Source organism: Abramis brama, assembly GCF_963993115.1.
Source record: "Abramis brama genome assembly, chromosome: 19".
In the NCBI taxonomy this organism is placed as follows: domain Eukaryota; kingdom Metazoa; phylum Chordata; class Actinopteri; order Cypriniformes; family Leuciscidae; genus Abramis; species Abramis brama.
In genome coordinates this window covers 12334614-12361737 of record NC_139981.1, presented here as the reverse complement: position 1 = coordinate 12361737, position 27124 = coordinate 12334614, and the positions used below count along the sequence as shown (strand labels likewise).

Sequence of the window (27124 nt, the reverse complement as noted above, 5' to 3'; positions counted from 1 at the left end):
CTCAAGAAACATTTCTTCTTATTAATAATGTTGATAACAGTTGTGCTGCTTAATATTTTTATGGAAACTGTGATACTTGCTTCAGGATTCTTTGATTAATAGAAAGTTCAAATGAACAGCATTTATTTGAAATAGTCACTTTACTGTCACTTTTGATCAATTTAATATATCCGTGCTGGATAAAATAATAAATTTCTGTCAAAAAAAATATATAATCAAATAAATAACTAAATAAATAATTATTTATATGGCACATGAGTTGTATGGATTGCTTTTATGGTGCTTTTGCATCTTTTTGGAAGCTTAAAAGCACATGAAAAACATTTTTCCTTGTCTATTTCACAGAAGAAAGACAGAAAAAAGAAACTGAAACAGGTTTGGAACAAGAAAATGGTAAATGTAAATAATGACAGAATTTAAATGTTTCTATCCCTTCAAGCTCTTTGTAGCTGAATAAAATGTATTTTATTTTATTTTACATTATTTTTTATATAAAAACCATTGCCTTTTTATCTTCTAGTAATTCACTTTAAGTCCCTTCCTGAGCTACTTAACTCGGAGTGGAGACAGCAAGAGGTGATAAGAGCATAAAAATTCTGGTGACCAGCCAAGAGAAATGGCCTGCTTTCTCACTCATACAGTCAAGTGTGTGTCCAGCACCTCTGAGCGTGTAAAGCCTGAGAGCTGACAGGCCGCATTGTTCCAGGCACAGCGACCTTTCCACGGGGAGTAAGCTGGATGTGGGTGGGAGGTTCATTTCCGAGGATTGTTGGAGGTCTTTGAAACTATTACAAGGAGGGAGAGGAAGAGAGAGGTGGGAGGAGTGGACTCTGAGGAGCGCCTGGCAGGAGGCGGGAGGGAGAGGATCATTTTCGAGATGGGGGGCGGAGAGTTTCCATACGGCACCACCGAGTAACGGCTTCACAACATCTTGTTCTCCTGTGCTTTGTGCCAGTTTCTGAGCTTTTTGAGGAGCACACAGACATGGTGGTGCTGAGGTTGGCCGTGTTACTCCAGGGGCTGCTCCTCGCAGCACGATGTGAGGTCAGAGCCAGAGACCCGGAGGTAGAGGAGGAGGATGAGCTGAAGGACATGTCGGATGGTGGTGGATGGGACCATGGAGTTCCACTGGTAGGGTTTGGAGCACCTCATCATGGTGAAGGACTAAACAGGCAGAGCCCCGATGTCTATGGAGCGGTTCACCATCCTCTGGGTCATGGACACCAAGATCCCAGCCGTGGACATCTTTCTCCAGATGTGCCTGAGGTAACATCAGCTACAATTGAGACCAAGGGCTCTCTACCACACACTGGGTAAGTCTTGCTGTTTCTCATTCATTCATCATGCTCCATTTGATTCAAACACATAATCATAACCGCATTGTACAAAAACACAAGTCATTTATTGAGGTTTTTGTGGAAAAGGGGGTGATCCACCAAGGTAATTCTGCCATAATCTGGCTCATTACATGCATGTCATAAAAAACGTGCATGGTTTAAATGGTTTTAGAGCTCATTATTTATCCTGGAGAGCCACCCAGATTGAAGCAGAGCAGTTTGTGAAGCAATGGCTGTAAAAACAAGGTGAAAGTTGGGTTTCTTTCCATCGCTTCCTCAAGTTTCTTATCTTCTCATCAAAGCAAAATTTTGTAACGATGTCTTTAATATAACATTTGATCAAGTCAATACGTCTTTGCTAAAAAAAAGAAAAAGAAAAAAAAAGCCTGACCCCAAACTTTTAAACGGTTGTGTATATGGCACATGAAGTCAGAGCAGAGAAGCTTGTGAATGGCTGTAAAAACATAGTAAAGTTGGGTTCCTCTCCATCACTTCCTCAAGTTTCTTATCTTCCCCATCTCTGTTATAATCAACATTTAACTCATGTGTGAAACTAAACAGGAAAGGTGTTTCAGCAAACATTTGGAAGTACCTGTGTTGCTAAGGAAATTCTGTTCCTAAATGTCTCCTCTGACCCCACATCTCCTTAAAGTGTCAAGAGTGCCCATATGTTTTCTCTTAACTCTGGCTAATCCATAGTAATTCAGCCTAATTACCTGGAACACATAGAATGTTTCCTGCGCTTTGAGATCTGCCTCAGTTTAATCTTTGCAGAAGAGCTGGGTCGCTCTTCACCTCAACCCAAATACATACAGTAGACCCCAAATTGTTCAGCAGTAGGATTGAGTCTCTGATAGCACCCTCCCTACTGTGTTTTTATTTAACATGTTGTGATTAAAGGAAAAACATCTGGTTTGGGGCTGATTAATGGTACAAAGGAGTCTGGCCTGTCCTGAATTGAACTCTTCAACTAAATGTGATTTGAGGTAGCAAATATTGTAGAGTAATTTATCAATTACACAATTGTAAAAAAAAAAAGAAAAAAAGGAATTTAAGGAATGAAATTCAAAGAATTTTTAATGAAATTTTCAGAATTAAGTAACAATAAACGTCATCAGACACATGGGGTACTTACAAAAACATTAGATGATATTAATAATCAATTACTTAAATGCCACATGCAGAACTTGTACATTGGATTTTATATTTTTCATTTTATATAAATTCTGTAGGTGTAGTTTTTAATAAAAATGTAATGAATTAACAATAAACATCATAAACATGGGGTATTTACAGAAACAGATGATATCAATAATCATTTGCAATTGAAATGCCACCTACAGAAAATGTTCATTATATTTGCATGAAATCATTTTAAATTGTATAGCAGAAATTAATTTCCCATGCTATAATTTAATGTCAATATTTGTTCTTACTAAGTGGATTTATTTTGTTATGGTAACATTTATATTTAGATCTAAAGCCTACATTAGGCCAAACATTAAAGGCTTGTTAAATAACAGGTGGTCTTTAGGGGAGGTGTGAGTCTGTGGATGTCTTGACATGCATGGGCAGCTCTGAAAAGCTGTAAAGAAAGGAGAAGAGACAAAAACAGAGTGTGATGCCCAGGTGCAGAGAATTGCTTTACGGACAGGGAGGAAAATATCACAGATTACATTTTGTACTTTTGTAGAAAATTTAATTAAAATCGACGGAAATCATTTAAATAGAAATTTCACTTCACAAAGTCAAGCTTTCTGAACAGAAACAGCTGTTGGAATATCACAACTATTCAAATGTCAAAACACATGACATGTTCTCGTGAAATTAAACCTTGTTTTATTTGTGGATGTTTTGACCTGACACTCCGGTGTACTTCTGTCCATACCTGTGTATGTGGTTTCTATATTTCACATCCTCTCACACACACTCTTAATTCTCTGTTGTGGTTTGAGTTAATCTGCTCTCATCCTGTGTCCGTCTCGGGAAGCTGCTCTAGCTTACGATCTGGCACTAAAAAAGTTTTGCAGTTTATTTCTTGGGTCTCAACCAATCTCAACAGAGGTCCTGTCCATCGAAAGCCTTGTTTCCTTTTGTGCTCAAATCAGTATAAACTCGCCACTTCACTAGCTTATAATGGACTTTATTTCTTGGACTAGAATCAAAAGCATGACATGGATGGGGAGTTTTATCTATTGCAGCTGTTGTACAACACTGAGAGGCAATGAGAAGCATGTATAGAGGATCCAAAGTCAAACAAAACCCTCCATTAAATTTCAGCCTTAATATTTCAGCTCTGTATACAGTGGGATGAACGTCTGCTGATAAAAACACTAAAGCAACTTTTCAAAGCTCTTTGATTTGTAACAGGCCAGTATACATGTTGTAATATATTTTGGGATGTTCACTGTTTTAAGAAAAAATAGACTTCATTAAAGATACACTACAATATTACAATTATGAGGTCAGTAAAAACATTTATAGTGTGACAAAAGATTTCTATTTCAAATAAATGCTGTTTTTAACTTTCATTCATCAAAGAATTATGAATAAAAATATCATGGTTTCCACTGAAACAGCAGCAACACAACTGTTTTCAACATCACAGGAATAAATTACATTTTAAAATATATTCAAATAGAATTTTTTTTGTTACTCATTTGTTACGCATTTCAGACTCACAAAACATCTGTTCACAGGCCAAAATATAGATTGCACTTCTACCTTTGGTAACACTTTATTTCAAAGTGACGTAGTTGTAGATTACTACCCCTAACCCCAGTACTTAATATTACTCAGTACTTATTTGAGTAAGTAAAATGTAACTACGCCACCTTAAAATAAAGTGTAACCCTAATCAAGAAACGTTATATCATCTAATTTTGATGAAATTAAAGCATTACATGCAGTTTTTTAAAAGATTTTTTTATATTATGTTTTTTATTTACCTCGTTTTAAACAATAATCTTTATATAAAATAAGCACATTATTAATTTTAATTTCAATATTACTTTTAATAATTATTATTTCACAATTACCATTTTTCATCAAATAAATGCAGCCTTAGTGAGCATAAGAGACTTCTTAGTAGTTTACATTCTCTAAAAATAAGTGATATCTTGTTCAGTTTGGCTTCTTAAATAAATATATCTTATCTTAAGGATGTTTAAGATAGACAAAAACAAAACTGATTAAGAAAATAATTTTTTTGCAGTACACTCTTTGGAAATTCACATGACCAGAGGAAACTATGAAACGAAGGGGCTTAAGGCTAGAGGTCGTGTCAGTCTGACATGCATGGAAGTCCGTGGGTATCTTCGTTGTGTAAGGATCCCAGGATGAGGGAAGTTTGCAGGAGGGAGAGAGCATCAGATGCTTCCTTCCTGTGAGGGGACACTAATCGGCAGAAAGCAGGAAGAAAAGCAATATGCTTACAGAGATGTCCATCCATAGCACCATATGTCCGGAAGTTAACACAAGTCTGATTTACACAGCATATACAATACATTTTAATACAATGCTTCATATAGTGAAATGATATAGTGAAATTGTAGTTCACTGAAGACATAATGTGTGTACTGTGTATCCAACTAAAACTGGACTGGATTGACTTTTTTGAATCAAGGGTGCCAGTATGCCGTTCCAGATCATTGCAGCCCAATTTAGCCCCTTCTTAGGGTTATAGAAGATAACGTAAGCCCAAGATGTAGGCAGACGTGAAGGAAGCCTGTTGTGCCCCATCCTTTAATCCTTTAATCCCAGTCTGCCCCAGAATGAAGCAAAATCACAGGCTTGTAAACTATAATGATTCACATGCTTTACATGTAACTTGTCTTGAGACCTTTAATCCCTTTACCTTCAGATCCTATTAATCAATGATCACATTATAGGCAGCTTAGTGATCAAGACAAATATAATGTCAGAGGAATGACCAAGTAATGCTTGTGTTAACTCAAAAAGACAACAACAGAGACAACTGAAAAACAAGTCCCTTCTGTTTGACATTTTCAGTTTGTGTGCATTACCAGAAAAAGGATTGTGTTGCACAAGAATGACCACATGTTTTGCTTATTCTGACACTTTGTATACTGAAAATGTGAGTTGTTGTTTTTTTTTTGTCACGGTTTATTCTATTTGGAAACAAGCAATAAAGCTGTTTATTTACGACTAACTGTGGCATGTATGGTATACAGTTGTATTTTGTTTCCAGCTCAGACCTTGTGTAAAGCTCTCTAGGATAAGTCATGCTGTAAGTTTCATGGTCTAAAATGCAGTATTACTAATCGTCCATAAACAGTGCTGTTACTTGCTTCTCTCCATGTAACCATTGCAAGAACCAATAGTGTTGGAACAATTGTTTTTGTTATGTTTTGGCTTATAACCAAAGTGCAACTTTGCTTAACTGATTAATTTGGCTTTGTTGCATATGTCATGGCCTGTGGGTTTAAAACCATACGATACGTTACACAAATCAAGAACTCAACCTGGCTTACTCCCAGTCATTTAGTCATCAAAATTCTTTCAAAAAGAACCGATCCCATTGACCTGATCTGCCCCACATTCACGTTTGATTAATGGAGAGACAAATGCAGAGTTTCTCATTCTGAAACTCATACCGAGCGCATTAACCATTGACCAAAGACTGAACAATTACACCCCCAAACAATTCACAACTCGGCAGTGGATGTGAGGGATTTGGCTGGGAGGTTTTGACCCGTCTTACTTGTAGACTATGAATCATACATCAAGAGGATTGAGCAAGTTAAAACAACCAATAGCAGGCCTATGTTCCTTCTCAAAGGACCATTTCCAAATACATCTGCCCACAAAGCCTTATCTGTCCAGCCTTTAACTTCAACAAACCTATGATCTCTGGCCGTTGTTAATGGTGTGCTCGTAATCAGTAACAAAGACTCATGTCAAAGATTAGCTCTAATGATGTAAAATAACTGCAGCCCATCATCATCAGCTCTGCCGTGACCTCAGAAATAGGACCTCACAGCTGAACCCAATGAAATATCAGCTCTCTGTTTTGTCTTTCTGGTCAGTCACCTTCAGGCAGTGTACGTAACCAGCCCTTCTAAACCCGTGTGACATGGTATATGGACCTTCTCTAAGCTTTGTGTAAAGCAGTGACCATTCTGTTTTTATGTATCTCCTAATGGAGATCCTAATTAGTGTGCAGCAGGAACAGGGTGTTTGGACTTACCCAGGTCAGAAGCTCTATTATTTACAGCATAGTAAGTCAATGGAGAACTTTCCATCTCCCTTACTGCCAATCAGATCAAGGATGCCATGTTCTTAGCACTATTAACAATGAGTCATGGCCGTTGGCTCCCAGACACCTATTCTTTGGCTTCTGGTTTGAAAGGAAGCAACTGTGTGCCTAAAAAAGCTGGATATGGTGGACATAATGTGTCGATACAAATGCAAATGTTTGCCATATTATTACAATCAAAGCATGTTTTGCTTCCAGTAAAAAAGAAATACAAAGTTAGGCTTTTCACATTTTGCTTATTTCTGGGTTAGTGTCTTTTTAAACAGATAGTTCAGATTCGTTCTGATTGGATGAGTTGTGTGCATTACAGTGTAATATTAATGCACCTAGATGTTTCACCCTGTACCTAATGCCGCCTTTCCTCTGTTTTTGACGCTCACATACAATTGTTGCGTTTCACCCCCTTGTGACAGTTGCACAGTAGGCTACTTTCAGATTAGTTTTGAAGCAGGCATCACACTGCATATTAACCATGGTAAAATGAATGAATAATTATTGTATGAATGTATCCACAAGTAAAAACAAAAACACAATTATAAAATACTTATTTGGAAAAAATGGCCATTTAGGGAAATTATGTTTAAATATGAACATAAAATGGAAATATGGATATTAATGGAAGAATATTGGAAATTTTCACATTGTTCTTCTCTAATCTCATAGTTTTGATTAGAATGTAATATTTATGTCTGGTGGTCGCATATGGTCTTGCTGCAAAAGTTTCAAGCAATGCATCCGAAGCTGAAATTGCATCCAAAAATTCTGCATACACGTATGATCTGAACTCCACTCAGCTCCCGTTCTACTTTCCATTGAAAATGAATGTTGGCAAATATTTGTCGGAGACAGTGGAAAGGTGGCTTAAGAATACCCTTCACATCTCATGGCTTATTTATTTATCTTTATTTCACTCTGGGTTAAGCAGTGTATCACACTTATAATTTTGAATGGAGGTTAGCACTTTTGGTTACACTTTATTTTAAGGTATCATTGTTACAGTGTAATTATATATTTAAGTACTGAGTAATATTAAGCAACTGCATGTACTTACTATAGGGTTAGGGTAGGACTAGGGTTTGGTTGAGGGTTAGTTGCATGTAATTATGCATCATTTACTGTTATTAATATGGTAAGTACATGTAATATATGCACTTTTGTGTGCCTCATTAAATATTAATGTGCTTTGTATTGTTTAAATGCTGAGGGAAACTCTCACAAATGACTCCTGGGTAAACTATTTATATTGTGAATTGCTTACTTGATGTATAGTGCTGGTGCAGGAACCTCAGAGTATTTACTCTTAATGTTGCTGTAAACTGCATTTATTCCAAGAACTTTGAGGAAAACATCCGGCCATTGATTCATCAAACTAATTTGAGATTACCATGGATGCAATCCAAGAAATACATTACAGGGCGTAATGTGTCATTTGTAGGTTGATATTTCCCCGGCATAGATAATGAAATATCTTTAGGCTTGACCCTGAGAACTAGGAGAAAAGGTTCAGCTTAACACAAGGACACAAAATTAACTGTATTACTGCTGAGTGTGTTAGTACAATGAACCTCTGGCCTTGACCGAACTGGATACTTCCTAACTACAGAATATATAAATTAGGTTGTGTGGCTGACATTCAGTTTCCCTTCCAGGAATTGGTGTGCATTTGTTCAAAAGCGTGCTGTTACTGTGGCAGTATCCTGTGGAACTGAGAAGTACACTATCAAGTCCCAGAGTCCCTGTCCTAACGGCACCCCAGACTGCCTGCTAGTCATGTAAGTCAATTATATATCTTAAATGTGAAGTGTATAATTTATGCGTTGCTAGAGGCACCAAACAGAACTGCAAAAATTAGGACTGTTTTCAAACACTCAGTTGCTATAGAGTGGGACGGATTAACGCACAGGCCTTCTGGGCACTAGTCAGTCAGGTTCCAGTAATACAAATTCCATTCATTTTCTCCATACAAATTTAATTGATTTTGAACAATGACTTAAAACCTTTTAAAGACAGACCTGTGAGCTATGAGGTTGTCAATCAATAGTATATGTTATTGAAGCTATATGTTATCAGCCCGCATTACTTCAACTTATTTCTTAAATAATTACGCTCAACAATGGAAAACTACATTGATGGAAAACTATATTAATTCTGCAGAGAAATCACCACCAATCAAAGGACACGTTAGTGCCTGCCCACTCCCATAAAGCACTGAGTTAAAGTCAGTTTCCTAATGATCTCAAACTGCTTAAATATTTGTATATACATGCATATTTTGTAATTAATATAAAGTATATTGTGTAGTTAGAGTAGAAAAGGTATTTTCTTATACCTTATAACCTAATCTGCAAAGTGCGTAGCTTGACTTAATCAAATCCCTTAATTTGTATGCAGGTACAAGCTGTCCACTCGGCCAGTGTACAGAGAGATGCAGAAAATCTTCACTGCACTGCTGTGGCGATGTTGCCCTGGGCATGCTGGGAAAAACTGTGAGGAGACAGGTACTGATGAGCTTTCCGCAACAATCTGACACAACAGGGCTTAAGGTGATGCTGAAACCAAGAATAAGAGGTTCTTGCAATATCATGCCTGACTTGCTTCATAAATTGGTTTACTTCTACACAATAGTGTCTTCATTTCCAAAAGTTTTGATATGGTCTTTCTCCTCTTTTGTATAAATATAACAACATTAGAGATTTGAATGCACTGCTTGGCCAAAAGTACTGAATGCGAACATCCCGCTTCTAACGAACGGGTTTGTCTCTTTCATTTGTAAATTGCTGTAAATTGGACCAGATTGTCTTAATTGGAAGTAAAATGGCTTGTTTAAAAGATGCTTTCCACGGGTGAGGTGCTATATGTTCTTGAAAACATAAAAATATATATTATTCTCTGTTTTTTCTGTGCTCTATGTCAGTCACAGAAGGACAAATCTCTGAGCCTGAGTCTCAAGACCCCACCATGACAGGCAGACCATATCCGGGAGGACATGAAACGACAGACAGACGTATGTGATGCAAAAACTTTTTAAGCTTTAAAATAAGTTAACGATCTACATTTTTGCAATCTGTAATTGAATAGTCTCTAATACAGCATGTAATACGTCACTGGATGCCGACTGGTTAATACAGCATTCTAGCCGAGCATAACTCTATACCTGTGACAGACTGACACTGGCCTGGCCGCTGAAACAAACTGAGGAAATGACAAAAGTGTGTTTGTGCAAATATTGGCTGGCTACAGGAATGTTATTGCCCCACATGGGAGGACGGAAAAGGGCGTATGAGTATTCTGAAGGCAAGGGGCGAGCCCACACAGTGTTAACGTGTGTGACCGCGCTTCAGTCCGAGCATGGACAAAACAAAAACGGTCTTGGGGAAATACACACATGCACTGGAGCGCACTAGAATAACAACACATTTCAGTGAAGGCCGTCAAATCCACAGCCCTAAAAATAATCCTTTGAGGTGCTTGTTGGGACACAAACAAAGGCTTTGGACACAAACTTGGAAATTCCCACGCTGCTGATTAATCTGATAATAAGCACACAAACTAATGACCTTCCTGAGATTCAAATAGGCCAAAGTGCACAGGTTGCATTCATGCAGTGAATAACAAAATAAGAAAACTGTTTGATGGCAAAGGTACCATCAATCGATACAGTTCCAAAACGCCACATAACATTTGGTTCTTTTTTTCTTCTCTCTCCTAAGGATATAACAAACTAACTCAAGAGAACAGAGAGCAGAATGATTTCCAAATGTTTGGTCCACTGTATGAAGCTCAACAACCTGATGTAGAGAATCAAACTGCAACAGAGCCCATCGATGATTATGAGCCCAGCCCTCATTCTGACCATGAGCACCAGAACAGTCACCACTTTGAGAGGAGAGGTATGTTAAACTTTACATCCAATATGCCTCGCAGATGTGTACAAACTGTGATGATTTAAGAAAATACCGTTTGATTCAACAGTTAGAAACAATTCTGCATGCTTTGACCATCTAAAAATTACTAATTAGTGTTTTGCCTCCAAATGACAGCTGCCAATTAATGTTTAAGCTCATTGTTTTTACTTAGGTCTGTGGTTAAACACAAGCTCACTTTTATTCTACAGCAAAAAATATATCGGTGATACCCCACTTGTGTTTTAACGTGGAAAAAGGCAGTTGCATAAGTGTCTAAATGGGACTCCAGAGGTCAACACGCCAAAAAGAAAAACACATTATTAGTCCGCTTTTACTCCCTCGTGTGTTTATACCCGCACACTATTCTAACTTCAACATTCCAACTTGTGGATTTTAAATAAAGATCGAAAAGTGGAGTTTATTTATAGTCTGCGATTGCGTTTGAGTTTCACGAGTCATAAAAAGTTGTGTCTATTGTTAAGAGTACCTTGATGAACAAAACATGTAAGAATCAGAAACTTTTGTTGGTCACTGAAAGTCAATGAAAAAAAATCCTACTGGGTTTTTGTCGCGGGAACCAGGGTGATGCTAACTTTCGAGTCAGCCTACAAAAATATGTAATTCCTGTAGTACTCTATATTGGCAGTTATCCATTTTCCTCTATGATAACCTCTTGTAATATTCTCAACAACAAAAAAGAGCATTCAGCAGGTCTCTCTTCGCACTCTCCTGTACATGAAAACAGAACATGTGTGTTATCCATACCAAAATGGCTACTAGACACTTCCTTTGGTTGTAATATACATTGTCAGAGATATTATGGGGATATTATTCTGTCTGTCTCGTCAAGTACCGGTCTCACTTATATCCTGCTATGCAGAACAGAACAGAAATAATGCTGCAGACGGGGAAAACCTCCATTTTTCTTCTATAACAGCTCCTCACCATCTCTTCACATTACAAGTTCCTGCACAGGATATCCTCTCTTTCCTTGGGAAAAAGGCTCCCATACATTGTATGGTTGTGAGAGTGATGTAATGGATGAAATGACACAGTGATTCAAATATAGATTGAATCCAGCCACTCACAGCACTAAGAAAACTGCAGCGGTGTTGATGTAGACACATTTGTTACATACATAACGCTTGAGAGCCTCTTTTAAAAGTTTATTCTCTTCCAAAATGAAGACAAAAGAAGGAAGAAAAAAAAAAGTTTGAAGTCTGAATGGAGAATTTTCCCCTTGTTACTCTGTTGTTCTGAGTAGGAGCAGAGCTTTTGTGTCTGTGTGAAATGTGGTTCAAATAGTGAAAAACAATGTTGTCAAGGTAATAAAACATGACTCAATCATATATCCTAGACTTTACAACATGAGAAAAAAGCAGCAGGAGCATAAATTCTGAATCTTTTCCAGACAGTGTTTTGACAGCATGTGAATAAAAAGAACAAAAACAGTACATGACCTCTATGTCAGGTTCCCAGCAGGGAACTTATACATGTAGAGATCTCTTCTTGCTTAAAACTCTTCCCTAACTCACGATCAAAATATACCACACATACTTTATTTCAACGTAGGGGATGTAAAAGACCCTGGGCTGTTCACTGGTCAATTAAAGGTTCAAAGTTCAGATGAATGACCCAACCTTAACTGGAAATTGAGATATAAATCTTTCCGAGATGATATCGATGTTTCCTTTTGAGCAGCAAAGAAAAGAAAAAAATAAACAGCATCACAGCGAAAATTATTATCCAAGAATGTCAATAGAATCAAATTTCAATTTTTGGCAATGTGGTTATTATCCTCCAAAACATTACTGTTTCTGGGATTCCCCTCTTTGTAAGTTGCTTAGAAAGTTCGTAGAAAATAATGAGAACATCTATTTTAAGATTCTCCCTAAACAAGGCCAATTCAGTTCACAGGCCTCATTTATAAAATGTGCGTATGTACAGATTTGAACATGGAGTGTGTGTACACTAAAATCCATGCCAACATCAATATTTATCAAAACAGTCTTTGATGTGGAAACGTGCTTAGAGCCACATCATTGTCTAAGCAGAAGTAAGCACTTTTCCTTGTGGTAGAGAGTCGGAGTATTGCAGGTATTTGGAAATCTAAGCAATTCTTGACTCTCGTCGTTCTCAAGTAAAGGATTTAGATGTTGACTGGTGCTCTGTTATGACATTAATTTGGGGGTGTTTACAAGGCTGGGATCTGAAAGCATTCAGCTGTGCACAATTTCAAGATCATTTGCGATTTATACATTTTACATCTGAAAGAGGCGTACGCACGTTTTCTGTGCGTACGTTCGTTCTCTGAATCACACGTACGCACATATGAGAAATGATCGTAAGATAAAATGTAAGACGGTTTCTATGCAACATTTTATAAATGAGCCCCCACGTCTAGCAGATGTCTGTCCATCTTTTTTTTAGACCCTTATGCTGTAAATGAAGGCGTTCCTCACCCTGAATCATCTAACGCTCACTACGGGCTCCTGCCGATCTTGAAAGAAGCTGTGATGTCTCAGCTGCAGCCTGTGTTGGAGAATTTCAATCTAACCCTGGAACGGCTCTTTCAGGAGGTGCAGGGTTTGCAGCGGGACATGGCCCAACTCCGACATGATCAGGGGCAGGGAAGGGTCGCTGAGCCTCTAGAGGTTGGTGGTGAGGAGCACAATCTACAGGAGGCTGTTGAGGATAAGGTGAGGGAGAGTTTACAGAAACTGGAGGAGGTAAAAGCTCAGTTTCACAACCATCGCCATGAGGTAGAAGCGAGGCTCCATGCGCAGCAAACCATGATGCACTACAACCTGACAAATTTCAAGATGGACATAGACGTCAAAATCAAACGTCACCAAAAGATGTTGCAGGTCAGAATTTTTACTCAACCTCAAACAACCTCAGATGATTTTTGTGCATGCATAACACTGTACTGAATGTGTATATCTTGCTCTAGGTAAATCTCCAGTCTCTGAACACATCAATGTCTGAAGTGATACAGGAGCAAGAGAGGCTGGACGAGGAATTTCAGAAGATTCGGCCTGAAAATAAGGTCGATTCCACACAGAGTCAGTCTCATGATAGCTCAGCTGTATGGGAGGCCATCACGCGTCTGGACAACAAAGTCATCAACAACTCAGTTACACTTAGTACCTTGATTGAAGGCCACGAACAAGTGACTGCAAACATCAAGGCCCTCCAGAATGATTTGTCAGATCTGGACAAAAAAATAGTCCAGACTGGCCGTGACAGCCAGGTTCAGTTTATGGAGATTGGTTTGGAGGTGGAGGCAGCGAAGGTAGTAGAACTTGACCGTATTAATGAGCTGAGCAGCAACATCAGTGTTCTCCGGAGTGCCCTGCAGGAGACGGAAACCGATGTTGATTATCTTTATACAGAGTATTATAAGAATATAAGTTCAGCAAGTGGGGAATGTGACTGTATCGCTCTTGGAGTATCTGTGACCCATTTGGAACAAAGTGTAGCTAATGTGATGGAGATAGCGAATGAAAACAAGCTGGTCCGGGAGCATGAGGCACAGGAGATGTTGGACAATCAGGACAATGGTGCTTGGGTTCCATCCGTGGAAGATCTCAAACAAGGGTTATTGAATGTGCAACGCTCCCTTGCTTTTGAGCAGGAAAAGAGCAGAATGTTACAGCACAATGTGACCCAGCTCCAGGCCTCTTTCCAGGACAACAAGCAGGACATTGAAACACTCCAGGAGCTGGACAGGGCCAAGGTCGAGAAGATTGAGCACCTACATAGCATTTTTAACACCTTGCTTCAGGATGCCGTTCGTCACTCTGTGGTGCTAGAGATTTTGCTTGGGGAAGAGGTGCTGGAGTTCATGGAGTGGTCTGATCACGACCAGAGACGTTACTCTATACCAAAATTGAGGGAAAGCATTAGAACCATGCAAGAGCAGATCAATGGACACAGCCTCAGCTCAGCCTTAATGGTGAACTCTGCTACCCCTCAGGTGACAGCAGCAGATGAGCCCTCTGTGCTTGCAGACTGGGCCTCGGTGGGCGTCAAAAGGAGACGTGGGGATGAGAAATTTGACCTGTCCGAGGAACAGCCGGAGTACTCTGATGATGACTTCTGGACTTTAGAGAAAACGGTAAAAGAGCTTGAAGCTCACATCAAACGGCTTGAGGAATATCGTTGTCCTTCTTGCTGCAACTGCAATAAAACTGCTGCCGCTGGTGGTGTGGAGGTGGAACTGCAGGCCGAGGTGGATACTTTGCGTAAGGACCTAGAGACCCACCTTGGAGTTTTTAACGGCATTTTCAGTAACACAGAGGGACTTGCTGACTCTGAGGTGTCGGTGGATTTGGATAAATTGTCAGCTTTGATTAAGAGAAAGGAAGCAAAGCAACAAAACAAGAAACAAAAGAAGAGAGCAGACAGGGGGGACCGAGTGAACTTCCGCAGCAAGAGAGATGCATCACTGGAGTATACAGGTAAGAAAATTATATTTAAACATAGTATCTTGTAAAACTATTCAAACTCTTAATAATTTCTCTTCTTTTTCATGAATTACATTTTTTTTCCTGAAAATGTCACCTCAGGGGTTACTCTGTTAAAGCACTGCACTTTATGACAAAAAAACAAGTTATCATGGCCACAAATTAAGATTTGGTTAAATCGTAGCCACGATTTAATATTTATTCATATTGAATCTAGACTAGAGTACAGGCTAGTTGGTTTCATTTGTATGACAAGAGCACCCCCAGTGAAAGTAATTTCTAATTGCACTATCATGTCCCCTTTTTCCTACCTCTCAGCATTCATATTTTAATACCTTACCATTATTTGATTCCAAACAGTGCTTCGTCAACTCCCAGACAGACCAATTATGTTCCTGGCCAGCAGTACAGAAGGTACTAACGGATCTGGCACAATCCTTTTTGAAAGCGTGGCCCTAAATCATGGACAGTTATACTCACCAAAAACAGGCATATTCATTGCTCCTACTTCTGGTGCCTATCTCTTTGTGGTGACACTGGACTTTGGACCAGGCCCTGCTCTGGCTCAATTAAAGAGAGGTGGAGTGGTAGCTGCCTCCTTACGGCAGAACCAGAGGAAGTTGGGTGCACCTGCAACACGTGTCTGTATCCTGCAGATGGACCAAGGAGAGGAACTCCGTCTTGACCTGGTACAGGGAACCATAGAGCGCAACAACCCACAAGATAACACATTTGCCGGCCTACTAATGCTGCAGACCACCTGAGAACATGCAACACTCTAAAGGTGCAAAAAGACTGAAATAACCTTTTTTTAGTTGCACTGTCCACCATTTAAATTTTTCTTTCAGGATCTGATAGACTTAAACAACAGCTCATGTTGTTATTAATAGGGGCAGGTTATTGAGACATTGAGCACTGTTTGCAAGTAGTAAGATTTAGATGGCGTGGCCCTGTTTGGTGGAATATCAGAACTCTTCCATTTGGCTTCAATGTTCAACTACATTATATTCCTTACATACTCTGTGCCCTAAATAGATTCCAAGATATTGTACATTTTCTGTAAAATATAAGACACATCAAAACCACAGAAAAAAAAATGGTGTACTAAAATTATATTTTTTAAAAGATTACATGGACAAATATTATACATAGTATGAGGCCTACTTATAAGGCACCCTTTCAACATGTGGTTAAATAAAACAAAAACATTTTTACAAATTAGACACTTAAGATTTTTTAATATATTACACAGAGGTGGACTGGGTGATACTATGGTAAAGCACACTGACATATCTACAGGCATATATACAGTATGGTAAAACTCATGTCCTATCAACATACTTCATAGCTCTGATTATGGTGAGAAGGTATATTGTCGGTTTTCGGGTAAAGAACAGAAGCCACTGGGGATGGATGCAAAACCATTGGAATAGTCACAATGAGAGGATTTCTCTTTCTTTAGAGCAATCAAATGCTAACTTGACGGTCCATTTGAAACTCAGCCAAAGAAATGCATTTGATATAGAGAAGTTTCACAGATTCAATTTTAAATTACTTGTATAATAAAAGCTACAAATGTATTTCCATATACACTAAATTTAGTGTTTCTCTAGCATATTGTACTGTATGTTGAAGTTAACCACACTGAGGTGAGCGTTTCCTTTCTTAGATCTATTATTTATTTTCAGAATATTTTTAATCATTTTATAAGCATGTCAGTAACCTTGACATTCTTTATTAATCAAGATGCCCTTTTGGCATTTCAGGGCATACTGTACTAAAATAGTGACAAAGCACCTTAGAGTCTGGCACTGACATCATCACAGCATTGTACAATCACACTTCCTGTCTTTAAGGGCCCAGATATTGGTGTAAAGAGCTATTGTGGATTGTTGTTTTGTTACTATTAACAAATCACACTGTTCTTTTCAATGGCACTAAGAATAATAAACAAGTATTCTGGGTTACAACACTGCATTTTTTAAAGGAATAATAAAATTAAACCTGTATGGGAGTTCTGTAAACATGTTATGTAACAATAATGTGTATTTTGGACTATACCAGTTATTATTATTACAAGACCATATTTTGGCAGCCCCAAGTGAAATATTAAGCAATGATGACAAACAGATGTTACTTACAGTCACACCCTTCAACTTCAGGCACCTCAAAAACATAAACAGTGTTTAAAACATGATTAATAAAATTGGCAAAGATATACGATCAGAATATCACTAAATCCTCAAAAGTTTGCACTTTAAACCAAGTCGCATTCATACTGATAGCATCCTGTACCAAGAAAAAAAAAAGACCCAGCTTCTCTGAATGAAGGAAACTCAGGAATGTATCAACTGTATCACTCCAACCAGAAAGCACATATCACCCCCACAAACACTACATTGAGTATTGGCAACTCTGAAGTGGTGTTCAAGGTTGCCAAATCGCTGCTACTGGGAGATCCCACTCGACTGCAAACATCAGTGAGTATGAACAGTTTTCTACCCTAATAAAAAGGAGCTGTTTTGACAGCTGGCTTACTTTTAAAAAATATGGTCAGAAAAAAGTGAAAGATTCAATTGAGAATGTTTTCTATTCTGAGGATGGTAAAAATGGCATGCTTTAAACATTGCAAACAATATATTGTTCATGCAACAAAATTATGAATGGCATGCATCATTTATCTTTAACCTTCTGTCGGGGTCTTGTTATTTCATAAAGAAACATTATTATCAGAGAACATGTATAGAGAAGAAGTACTATATAGCTGAATTAAGATTTTTAAAAGCCACACATTAGGCTGCAAGAGGCACAGATAGTATTCCTCTAGATAGTCTACAACGGCTGTTAACTGGACGAGATTATATTGATAGTATATCGTTTTGCTGTTTTCAGTACATCTACTCCTATAATATATTTACATGTCATACATTAAATCACAGTATGCTTTACACAGATTCCATGAGAAGTCAACAGCATTTAATCCATATGGCAGGAGGTTTATCCCAGAATCTAAAGAAACATATTCAGAACAACTGAGTGTATTTTAAGGCAGTGGGGTTTACTTTCTCTCTCCCAAAATCTCCAGAAGGTCCCACTCTAGTGTTTTTGTCTGTTGTTGCAATCCTCTGATCCAACTTCACAATGATACAGCTTTCACAGAAAGCAGCAAAGTCAACATGTCTGATCCAACAGAAGAAGAGAGCTTGTTTCTCCTGAAGGGGACAATGATGTCAAAAACTAAATAAAAGCCACTCTGCTGATCAGATTTTAATGTCTTGAGATTCCACCATTTTTGCCAAAGTCTTCTTGACTCGTAGGATGGTCAGGCGTGATGCAGGATTGTGGGCCCAGCATTCTGACATCAGCTTCAACATGGCCCTCGAGCACTAGAGAGACAAACTCTTCTCAGATCACGACATACATTACTCTTCAGTACATATTTGTGACCTCAAGTTCCTATGCAAAGCTAAAAAATATTCATTAAATCTGTAAAGATTCTGCAAATATAATCTGTAAATATACTGCCATCTGCTGGTCAGATACTGCTTGCTGACTCACCTCATCACTGTTCCATCTATTGGATACGGTGGGCCGCAGTCCTTTGACACACACAACCTCTAGCATATCCTCATAAGACGGGTCTGAAGGCACCATCTCATAATATGGTAGCTGATAGTCCTCAACAATACCTAGGAAACAATCAATGGATGTATTCATGAATTACTGTTTGAATTCTGTAAACATCCACAACAGGAGCCGTTTTCACTTTAGACAGCTTTAGAACAAAATATTTAAAAGTTGTGATGTAACGGAAGAAGTGACTGATCTTTTATTTTGTATTGTATTGTACATCTGAGTGAAACGAATTAACAAAGATATATATTTTTTTAGGGCTTGGTTCAATTCATCAGTTGTTGATTGGATGGAGGCAGATCTGAATGTAAGCTTGCAGTTGACTGTAAGAAAGGGCGGAGTTTAAGGTGACTAAATTACTAGAGAAGTCCGGCATACGTCACCAGAAAGAATCTTAAGATTTAACTATTTAATTCAAATTAAAAACACGGATGAATGGTTCCCAATAAGTTCATTAAGATGCATTTAGAAAATAGGTTGAATTTCCATTTCATTTTGACCTTAAAAGGACAAGGCTTGGATATGAAGAAACTCTTCATATAAACATTTATATAGCAAAACAAAAGAAATTTGACTTCTATTCCTTGTCTTATAAATACCTCCAGTGAGACAGCGCCGGGCCATTTCCCATATAATCAGACCGTAGCTGTAGATGTCCGCCATGATGTAGGCCTGGAAGTGGTTCTTATTCAGAGTCTCGTCCAGGACTTCTGGAGCCATGTAGCGCCGGGTCCCCATACGTGTGCTCAGTGGGACGTCCACTTCATTTGTGTCACTGAGACAAAAAAATGTTACTTCCTCATAATGACTGAACAAACCACTTAAAACTAGCTTTTAAAATTAATGCAAAGTGACAAAGCACCTGTTGAATTTCACAGCAAGCCCGAGGTCAGCGATGCAACAGGTGCCGTTTTTCTTTATGAGGATGTTCTTGCTCTTCAGGTCTCTGTGAGCGATGGCTGGTTTTCCCTGCGTGCCGTAGATCTCTGTATGCAGGTGACACAGGCCACAGGCTGCAGAGTAGGCCAGTCTGAGCAAGGCCTGTGAGTCCAGAGTGGTGAACTTCAAATACTCATACAGAGAGCCGTTCTCATGGTAGTCTGTGATCAGGTACAGCTGCGTAGAGGCTCCAGTGCCATTAATATCAGCAGCAATGAAGCCTTCGGGTAGAATGAAGAGAATCGCGTCACATAGGAAAACATGGAATTGATACACAATTAAAAACACTACACAATCTTGAATGACATGAAGTGTACCTAGTATGTTCTCGTGTCTCATGAGCACAGTTTGGTAGATCTCTGTCTCTCTGAACCAGCTGGCCTCCTCTCGAGTAAAGAACACTTTCACTGCTACCTTCTCCCCCCTCCATCGACCAAGCCACACCTCTCCATATCGCCCTTTTCCAATAAGACGCACCGTCTGGATCTGCTTGGCAATGGTGCGCTGCACCTGTAAAATGTGAATAGAAACTGTGAAAAAACAAGCTGTTGAAACTAAAATCCTACAGTCTGCATTTCTGATTTCTCACCAGCAGGGGGAGCCCAGAGCCACTGCCTGAGGTTTGAGACTGGTTGATGAGCTCTTTCAGAGATTCTCCTGCTGGGATAAAGGCATCATCCTGCTCCAGGTCTCTGTGGTAGCGCTGCCTCTCTGTCTGCCACTTATACCTGAGGACAGGACACAGTCAAAACATTTTTTTTACATCCATACCTGACATCAGAAAGCTCTTTTCTGACTCCTTTTTTTTTTAATATCAAGACAACACTTTTTAACAGATAGTTCAGTAAACAGACACAAACAAAAGATTAATTTGTTACAAAGGCAAACTTTTTCCCAGTTGTGTACCCAAGGTATAGAGTCTTGCCCCTACTTGCAGTAACATAAGTGTTTGTCTTTCAACAACAACAGGCCATGATGTGGGTGGCATGTGTTTTCAAAGGTGCTGTGCAAAAACACAGCAGCGTTAAGGTTTCAGTTCAGTGATGTGGGAAAACAGGCCACAACACAAGTAGCTCTTTTTTTTTTTGTAAGAGCTTCAGTGTGTTTGGAGCTTCAGTGCGGTGATGATCTCACCTGTAATAACAGATGACAGTGACACAGATGAGGGTGCAGAAGCACACAGACACTGAAATGAGGAAGGCCAGCCAGTGAGGGTCTTGTGGTACTGTAAAGAGATCAAGAGAAAACACGTCCATCATTAAAGCATTAGGTTAGCCAGGGCTCAATCAGCAGGCCTGTTCAGATTTTCACTTGACATGCCAACAATATAAATGAGCAAATGTAATCATTTAACTGTTAATATATTTTTAAATTTATTTTAGTAATTTATTCCTGTGATGGAAAAGCAATTTTAAGCATCACTACGCCAGTCTTCAGTGTCACATGATCCTTCAGAAATCATTCTAACATGCTGATTTTCTGCTCAAGAAACATATATTATCAATAATGTTGAAAACAGTTGTACTGCTTAATATTTTTGTGGAAAACGTGACTTGTCAGAATTCTATGATTGAGTAAATAATAAAACAAAGAGATATAATTTTTTTTCTGATTCATCAATGATCAATAAGAGCATTTATTTGAAATTGAAATCTTTTGTAACATTTTGAATGTCTTTTTGATCAATTTATTCCAACCTTGCTGAACAAAAGTATTAATGTCTTAAAAAAAAAAACATTTGAACAGTAGTGTTCAAACAATTTTGCTGCAAAATGATGTCACACGATATAAAACATTTTTATTTGATAAATGATTTTAATGCTTCATAGACTACAAGTTACTCTGACAATTTTCACTGCAATCTATTTAAGCTAGATAATGTTAATGTTAATGGTAAGATAATTTTACCCTACTAAAAGGTTTAAACAATCTGTAATCCTTCACAGAAAATAACCTTACAATGCCATACAACTGCCAGGCAGATAGTACTGAAGCTTACCCGAGTCTCGAGGCGGTAACTCTGGCTTTAGGTCTCGGTTACAAAAGTCAAACTGGCAGCACTCGATGGTTCGACGTGGCTGTGCAAACTGCGAATCCTGTGAAAAATCCATTTCTCAAGTGAGTAAAACTTACAAAGTCTGATATTTAATCATGCAAGTCAAAGAGCAAGACACTTAAGATGCACAACTTTCCTTACCTTGCATTGAAAGTGAGAGCCTTCATATTTCATACAGCCTGAGCTTAAGATCCCCACTCCATTTTCATCTTCTTCAATGATGGCGAAGCACTGACCATTTGTCCTGTTGAGTTTCAAAGAAAACATACTTTTTTTTAAAATACATATAAACAAAGCACAAACATATAATCACATTAAACAATGATCACTTAAAACGGTGCCATAGCCTGTGACACTTACTCGCAGGTGTTGTTCTTGGCGTCATCAGGGCAGTGACCTAAGCAGTGGCAGCTAAGGAAGCGGGCAGCATCTTCTGGTGCCACAGTAGAATCATCCCTGGGCCTTCTGGAGTCTGAGCCAGGCTTCACTCCAGTGCCCTGCAGCACGTGGTCAGGGTTCTGCCCTGCTGTAAGTGACAAGACACAATCAATGACAAGCTAGGTGCACAGACACACAAAACAAAAAGCATTTATACCAGTCTTTCTGCATTATCTGTAGTGCAGAGTACTCAATTCAGTAGCCTGTTCTGGCTGATAGTCGGCTGCTTCTGAACCCTCATTTTGTGAGTAATGTGGCTGTTCATGTAAACAGTCAAAGGCACATGCTGTTAATTCAAACACAGGTCATTTAATATTTACTTGAATAATAAATGTTGAAGAAATATTTAATTCAAACTACAAACTTCGGTCTACATAATACTGGTTTAATTTTAATAGCACATTAGTCTTTGGTATAGTACTGAAATTTAGGCTAATTGATAATCATTAAAATATTGATTACTGAAATGTCGGTGTTGTGACAATCCTCAATAAGGCCAGCATGTCCTACATTTATTCCCCTTCTGTATTTGTGACAGCAAACCTGCTCCTGTTCAAATCCAAACCGACTGGCATACATCCAGATCACCACGTCCCTTTCTGTTTCACACCCTCACAAACATTTATTTTTCATACCTTTCTATCTGAATTTCAGTTGAAATAAAGGCCTCTGAGACATGTCTCTACTGATCTCCCAGTGTCTTCTTATCCTGTCACAGTGCACGAGTATGTACTGCTGTAGCTTTCTGTTGAGCATGACTCCATTGCAGATGTTCCAGTCTAGACTTGTCGGTAAAACAGCTAATCACTCACAAAGCAGCAGTTTGAGAGATTGGGCGGCAGGGTGACACGGCGCTCGCTTTATCAGCTGCATTCCATCCTCAGATCCCATTACGAGTCTGTCTTGTACAGCCTCTCCGTGTGCTGCCTATCTTACAATTAGACTGGACTCTCCTCTTGGACTAATTCTATTAGGACTCAGTGATTAAATAGAGAGCTGGGCAAGATAAAGGAGCTTCTGATCTTCAATTCACTGCATAATTCAATGGATCGCCTACTATGTACATGCACTGAAAATGTGATTGATGAGTACACCAAACTCAATATAAACAGCATGAACCTAACAGAATAGGCAGTCTGTAGGAAATGCTACTCGAAATATGGTACAATGAAGAACACTTACTTTTCCTAGCCTGTTTAAGCATATCACGGCAGCGTTTGCTGCGCCACTGTTGAATCTACAGTGCCACGGCAAAAGAAAACATTTAGCTCTTAGTTTGATTAAATGTAGCAAGTTAAAAGGGTCGGAAAATGCGTTGTCTTTGCTGGCAGCATGCAATAATAAACATACATCACAACCACTGATATCAAATTCACAAACGTTTACTTTTAATGAATCGGTGACTCCCAAGATATCTATTTGAATCACTTTTTTTAATCAGTTTGAAACACTTTACCAAGCTGTGGGTACTGTGCACCCAAACAAAAAGGAAAGAAAATTTTATCATTTACTCATGTTGTCTCAAACCTAAATTATTTTCTTTCTTCTGTGGAACATGAAAGAAGATATTTTGAACAGAAGTCTTCCTGTTCTTTTCCCATACAATAAAAGTCTGTGGGGGTTTGGAAATTAATTATATGGACAAAAAAACAATGAGATATCCTCTAAACATCAGCTTTTACATTCTCCAGAAGAAAGATATTTACTCCAGTATTAACTAGGGATGTAACAGTTTTCTGTAAAAAAACAAAAAACAATTCTAACCGTACCATTCTCCACTTACGGAGACACTACACTTATCTTAAATGTGACGACGCAACTATAATATGGTTTGTTGAAAATAACGCGTAAAACAGACAGGCAGATGGATTTACATTCTGGCTTCCCAATACATTACGACAGTGATGATCAAAAAGGTGGACAAAACAGTCACTCTTTGTAAACTTTGTTCAATGCGAGTGCTGTATGCTCGAACACGACCAGTCATTTACGCCGTCATCACCCGAGTGTTGATAGCGCAGGCGAGACCTGAACAGCACACGTTGTTATCTGTGTTTAAACTAAACTCATTTAAGCCATGCAAATTTAAACATTCAAGCGCAGGAAGACACATTAAGGGGTCAAAGAAAGAATGCGTGACAGCAGGAAAGATTAGCAAGACAGTCGATCACAACACAAACAAGGGTGCTGGAAAAACACCCTGAGAAAACAGAGCTGGTGGAGGCAGTGCTGTTAAAAGTCCAGATAAAGCTTGTGAAGCTGCTAGACGCTGCCTTTGATACGCTCAGGATGACACGATTCCAGACCGCAAACTAAATGACGCATTCAGTCTCTCAAGTGCTCTCGTTCAGGGTGCGGACAGACTCCATAACTTACTTTCTTACGTAGATCAAACAAACAGTCTCATGTTACTATCCTAAACTATAAAAATCAACTCTTAAAGAGAATTATTAGTCTAGTCTATTAGTCTAGACTTAATCTCATTCAACTGCTCGCAAGGGATTTCAATGAGGTAATTTCTGTAATTGAGTTACTCATAAAGCATATGTAAGAGGTTGTGTGGCCTTGAGCCCAGGCTAAGGGAGACAGTCCCCCTTTATGAAGACAGACCCTGATGCACAGGGCCAGCATGAAAATTTTGCATTAGGAGAAGGCTGGACAATGATGATCAAATGGGCAAAGTCCCAAAGAGAAACCCTGGGGATCTCTTCTCCATCACGCTTTACTCCTTTTTTCCCTCTATTCTCTACTCAGGGTCAGTGATTGAGGAATGACTTTTGGATTTCTGGTTTTCACTCCAACTGTATAAAAATCTATGGGAGTGGCAGAAAGTGTAACTTGCAACAATGTTAGGATTTCAAAACTTTTAAACTAAAAGATGTAAAAAAAAGAAAGATGTAAAGTACTCTTCCTGACTGCCACTGCTGGACTGTGACTGGTTGTGGGCGATGATTGATGTGTCAGGGGCCCAGAAGAGCCTCCACATTCACATGTGTGCCTAATTCTGCCACTGGTTACAGTGGAGTCTGAGGTCTGGCAGAGCATTCCCCCATAATGAGACTCTAGCAGATACACACCATTACTCTCTCTCTCTCTCTATAGTAGATTTGAGTCTAAAGTAAAGTTGAAGGGAAATGGTATAATTCGGAGTAATTCACTGTTTCACTGACAAGACTATATCGCATTTAACATTAATTGTTTATGTTCAAGGTTTAGGTTTAGGTTTAAGGAGAAGAAACCTTCATCTGGATGTAATGAAGACTAACGTCAATTAAAATCGAATTGAATTAAGTCGATATAGTGGAGTAAATTGTCAATGTGTCATTTCTGGGGCAAATGTACATACATACATTTACATTTAATGTGTTCACTTCAGGGAAAGCAAGTTAAATGCTTGCCTGCATTTAAAACACGTTTTCTTCTCCCCTAGGAGGAGTGCTAACCCCATTCACTATTCAGTACTATTCGACAACACATGGCACTGTGGAGGCAACTGAGGGCTTTCAGTCGCCAATGTCACCTCTCTCTTTCTTGAAGATTATGTTTCAGAGGTGCAGACTCCTACCTGAAATTACATCTCAGGGGTGCATCTGATGAGCAAGGTAAAAAAGATGTACCATAGAGGTATTTAACTAACTGTTACACAACTCTAACACTGGGAGAAACAACAGCGCATTGAGAAGTCAAATGTCCTCGCCTTCATGCTGCGTCTCTGGTTTCAACAATCTCCTGCTTTTCTGCTGCATCTGTACAAAAATACCCCGACAAGGACACTGATGTTAGATATAATATGAACTCTAAAGGAAAACTGAGCTATTTGAAAATCTGACTACTGGGCATGTTACAAGACTTCTTCCCTTTCTCTAAACTTATTTATCAGAATCAAATAAAAGACAGCACCGAAAAGGCCATTAAAAATACAGATTTGATCTGCAGTGGCAAGTGTTGAATCTAAGTCTGGATTAAATTATATATTTGCTCTGCATCCGGATGAATATTGTTGCTGTTATAGCGCTTGAATTTTGCCGAGGGATTAGTGTTGTCACGATTCCAAAATTATGACGATACGATATCAGACAAAAATACCTTGATACCGATACAGAATCGATACCTCGAGGAAAAAAAACCCTGCATCTAATATATAAATAAATAATTATTAAATAAAAGCTTAATTTGTTAATTGGTGAATAAAAAAAACCTAGATTAATAAATTAATGAAAAAAAATTATGAACTGCTCAAGTTTTTTAGTCAGTGTGGAACAGCAAGGAAGCCATTCGTAATATCTAAAATCTGAGCACACTTATTAGGGGCTTAAATCTGAAGATCAACAACACAAAAGGGTCAAAGTATTTCCGGAGAACACCGAGTGTTTGGAATAGTTCATACCCACTAGCAATTGTGACGGTGCCATAGAGGAAATTGTTAATGTGCTAAAAAAGGAAGAGAGAGCAGCAACAATCACTTCAACAGCTTCCTTTAGTGGGGGGCCTCTGAGAGGCTCATGGTTCAGGAGTGAGTCACGATGGAAAAGATGTCTTTTGAACTCCCTGGCATGACTAAACACATATCAGAGATATCAGACAGTGTTCTAAACCTAAGCACAAACTATTGTCTGACAGACATTCAGTTAAAGTATGTTAACATAAACACTGTGACCTAAAATATAAAGCTGATGGCAAGTTTCAACTCAAACTTTTTTTTCCCCTGTGCCCTAAAGCGGCTTTCCGAGCAATCGGCTATTGCTGTTTGCCTTCACAGCTCATTGACTGTCCACAGGCAACCATCACAGCAGCCTCTGCAGAGTTCACTGGGAAAACAGTTTAGTTTGACTCGGGAAGGGCGTTTTCATTAAACAAAGGTATCGGTTTTCTTTGACATCAGTATACATCACGTTATTAAGCATATGGAAACGTTTAGATGAGCACTTATGATTCCTGCCCTGCTGAACAACCAACCCCAACCCCCCGTGTGCCTCAGCTAGTACCTTTAAGAAAGTGAAAGATTTCCCCCTGGACCTACTCTAACCACAAAAACAGCCATCTATACCTAATTACATTCAAATGAAAAT

The 27124-nt window shown here is 38.8% G+C and overlaps 2 protein-coding genes across 4 annotated transcripts in view; one reads left to right on the top strand and one right to left on the bottom strand.

The window, feature by feature from the left end:
* The first annotated feature begins 664 nt into the window (after positions 1 to 664).
* Positions 665 to 17206, top strand: mmrn2a (multimerin 2a). The gene is made up of 8 exons (XM_084093367.1): positions 665 to 1313; positions 8265 to 8387; positions 9007 to 9113; positions 9530 to 9619; positions 10326 to 10505; positions 12951 to 13387; positions 13474 to 14983; positions 15350 to 17206. Exons 1-8 carry the CDS (start codon positions 985 to 987, stop codon positions 15751 to 15753), a joined length of 3180 nt encoding a protein of 1059 aa, XP_083949493.1. The 5' UTR covers positions 665 to 984; the 3' UTR covers positions 15754 to 17206.
* Positions 16085 to 27124, bottom strand: part of bmpr1aa (bone morphogenetic protein receptor, type IAa) — a 23159-nt gene continuing 12119 nt past the window's right edge. The window contains exons 4-13 of one of the 3 annotated variants that reach the window (XM_084093370.1): positions 21978 to 22143; positions 21759 to 21861; positions 21561 to 21657; positions 20696 to 20786; positions 20151 to 20289; positions 19879 to 20071; positions 19485 to 19782; positions 19222 to 19397; positions 18548 to 18678; positions 16085 to 18375 (exon numbers count right to left, since the gene is read on the bottom strand). In XM_084093370.1, the coding sequence (XP_083949496.1) occupies positions 18250 to 18375; positions 18548 to 18678; positions 19222 to 19397; positions 19485 to 19782; positions 19879 to 20071; positions 20151 to 20289; positions 20696 to 20786; positions 21561 to 21657; positions 21759 to 21861; positions 21978 to 22143 (1520 nt within the window). In that variant the 3' untranslated portion in view covers positions 16085 to 18249. Of the gene's footprint in view, positions 18376 to 18547; positions 18679 to 19221; positions 19398 to 19484; positions 20072 to 20150; positions 20290 to 20695; positions 20787 to 21560; positions 21658 to 21758; positions 21862 to 21977; positions 22144 to 27124 lie in introns of all 3 variants that reach the window. The other 2 variants (XM_084093368.1, XM_084093369.1) reach the window with 2 other exon arrangements.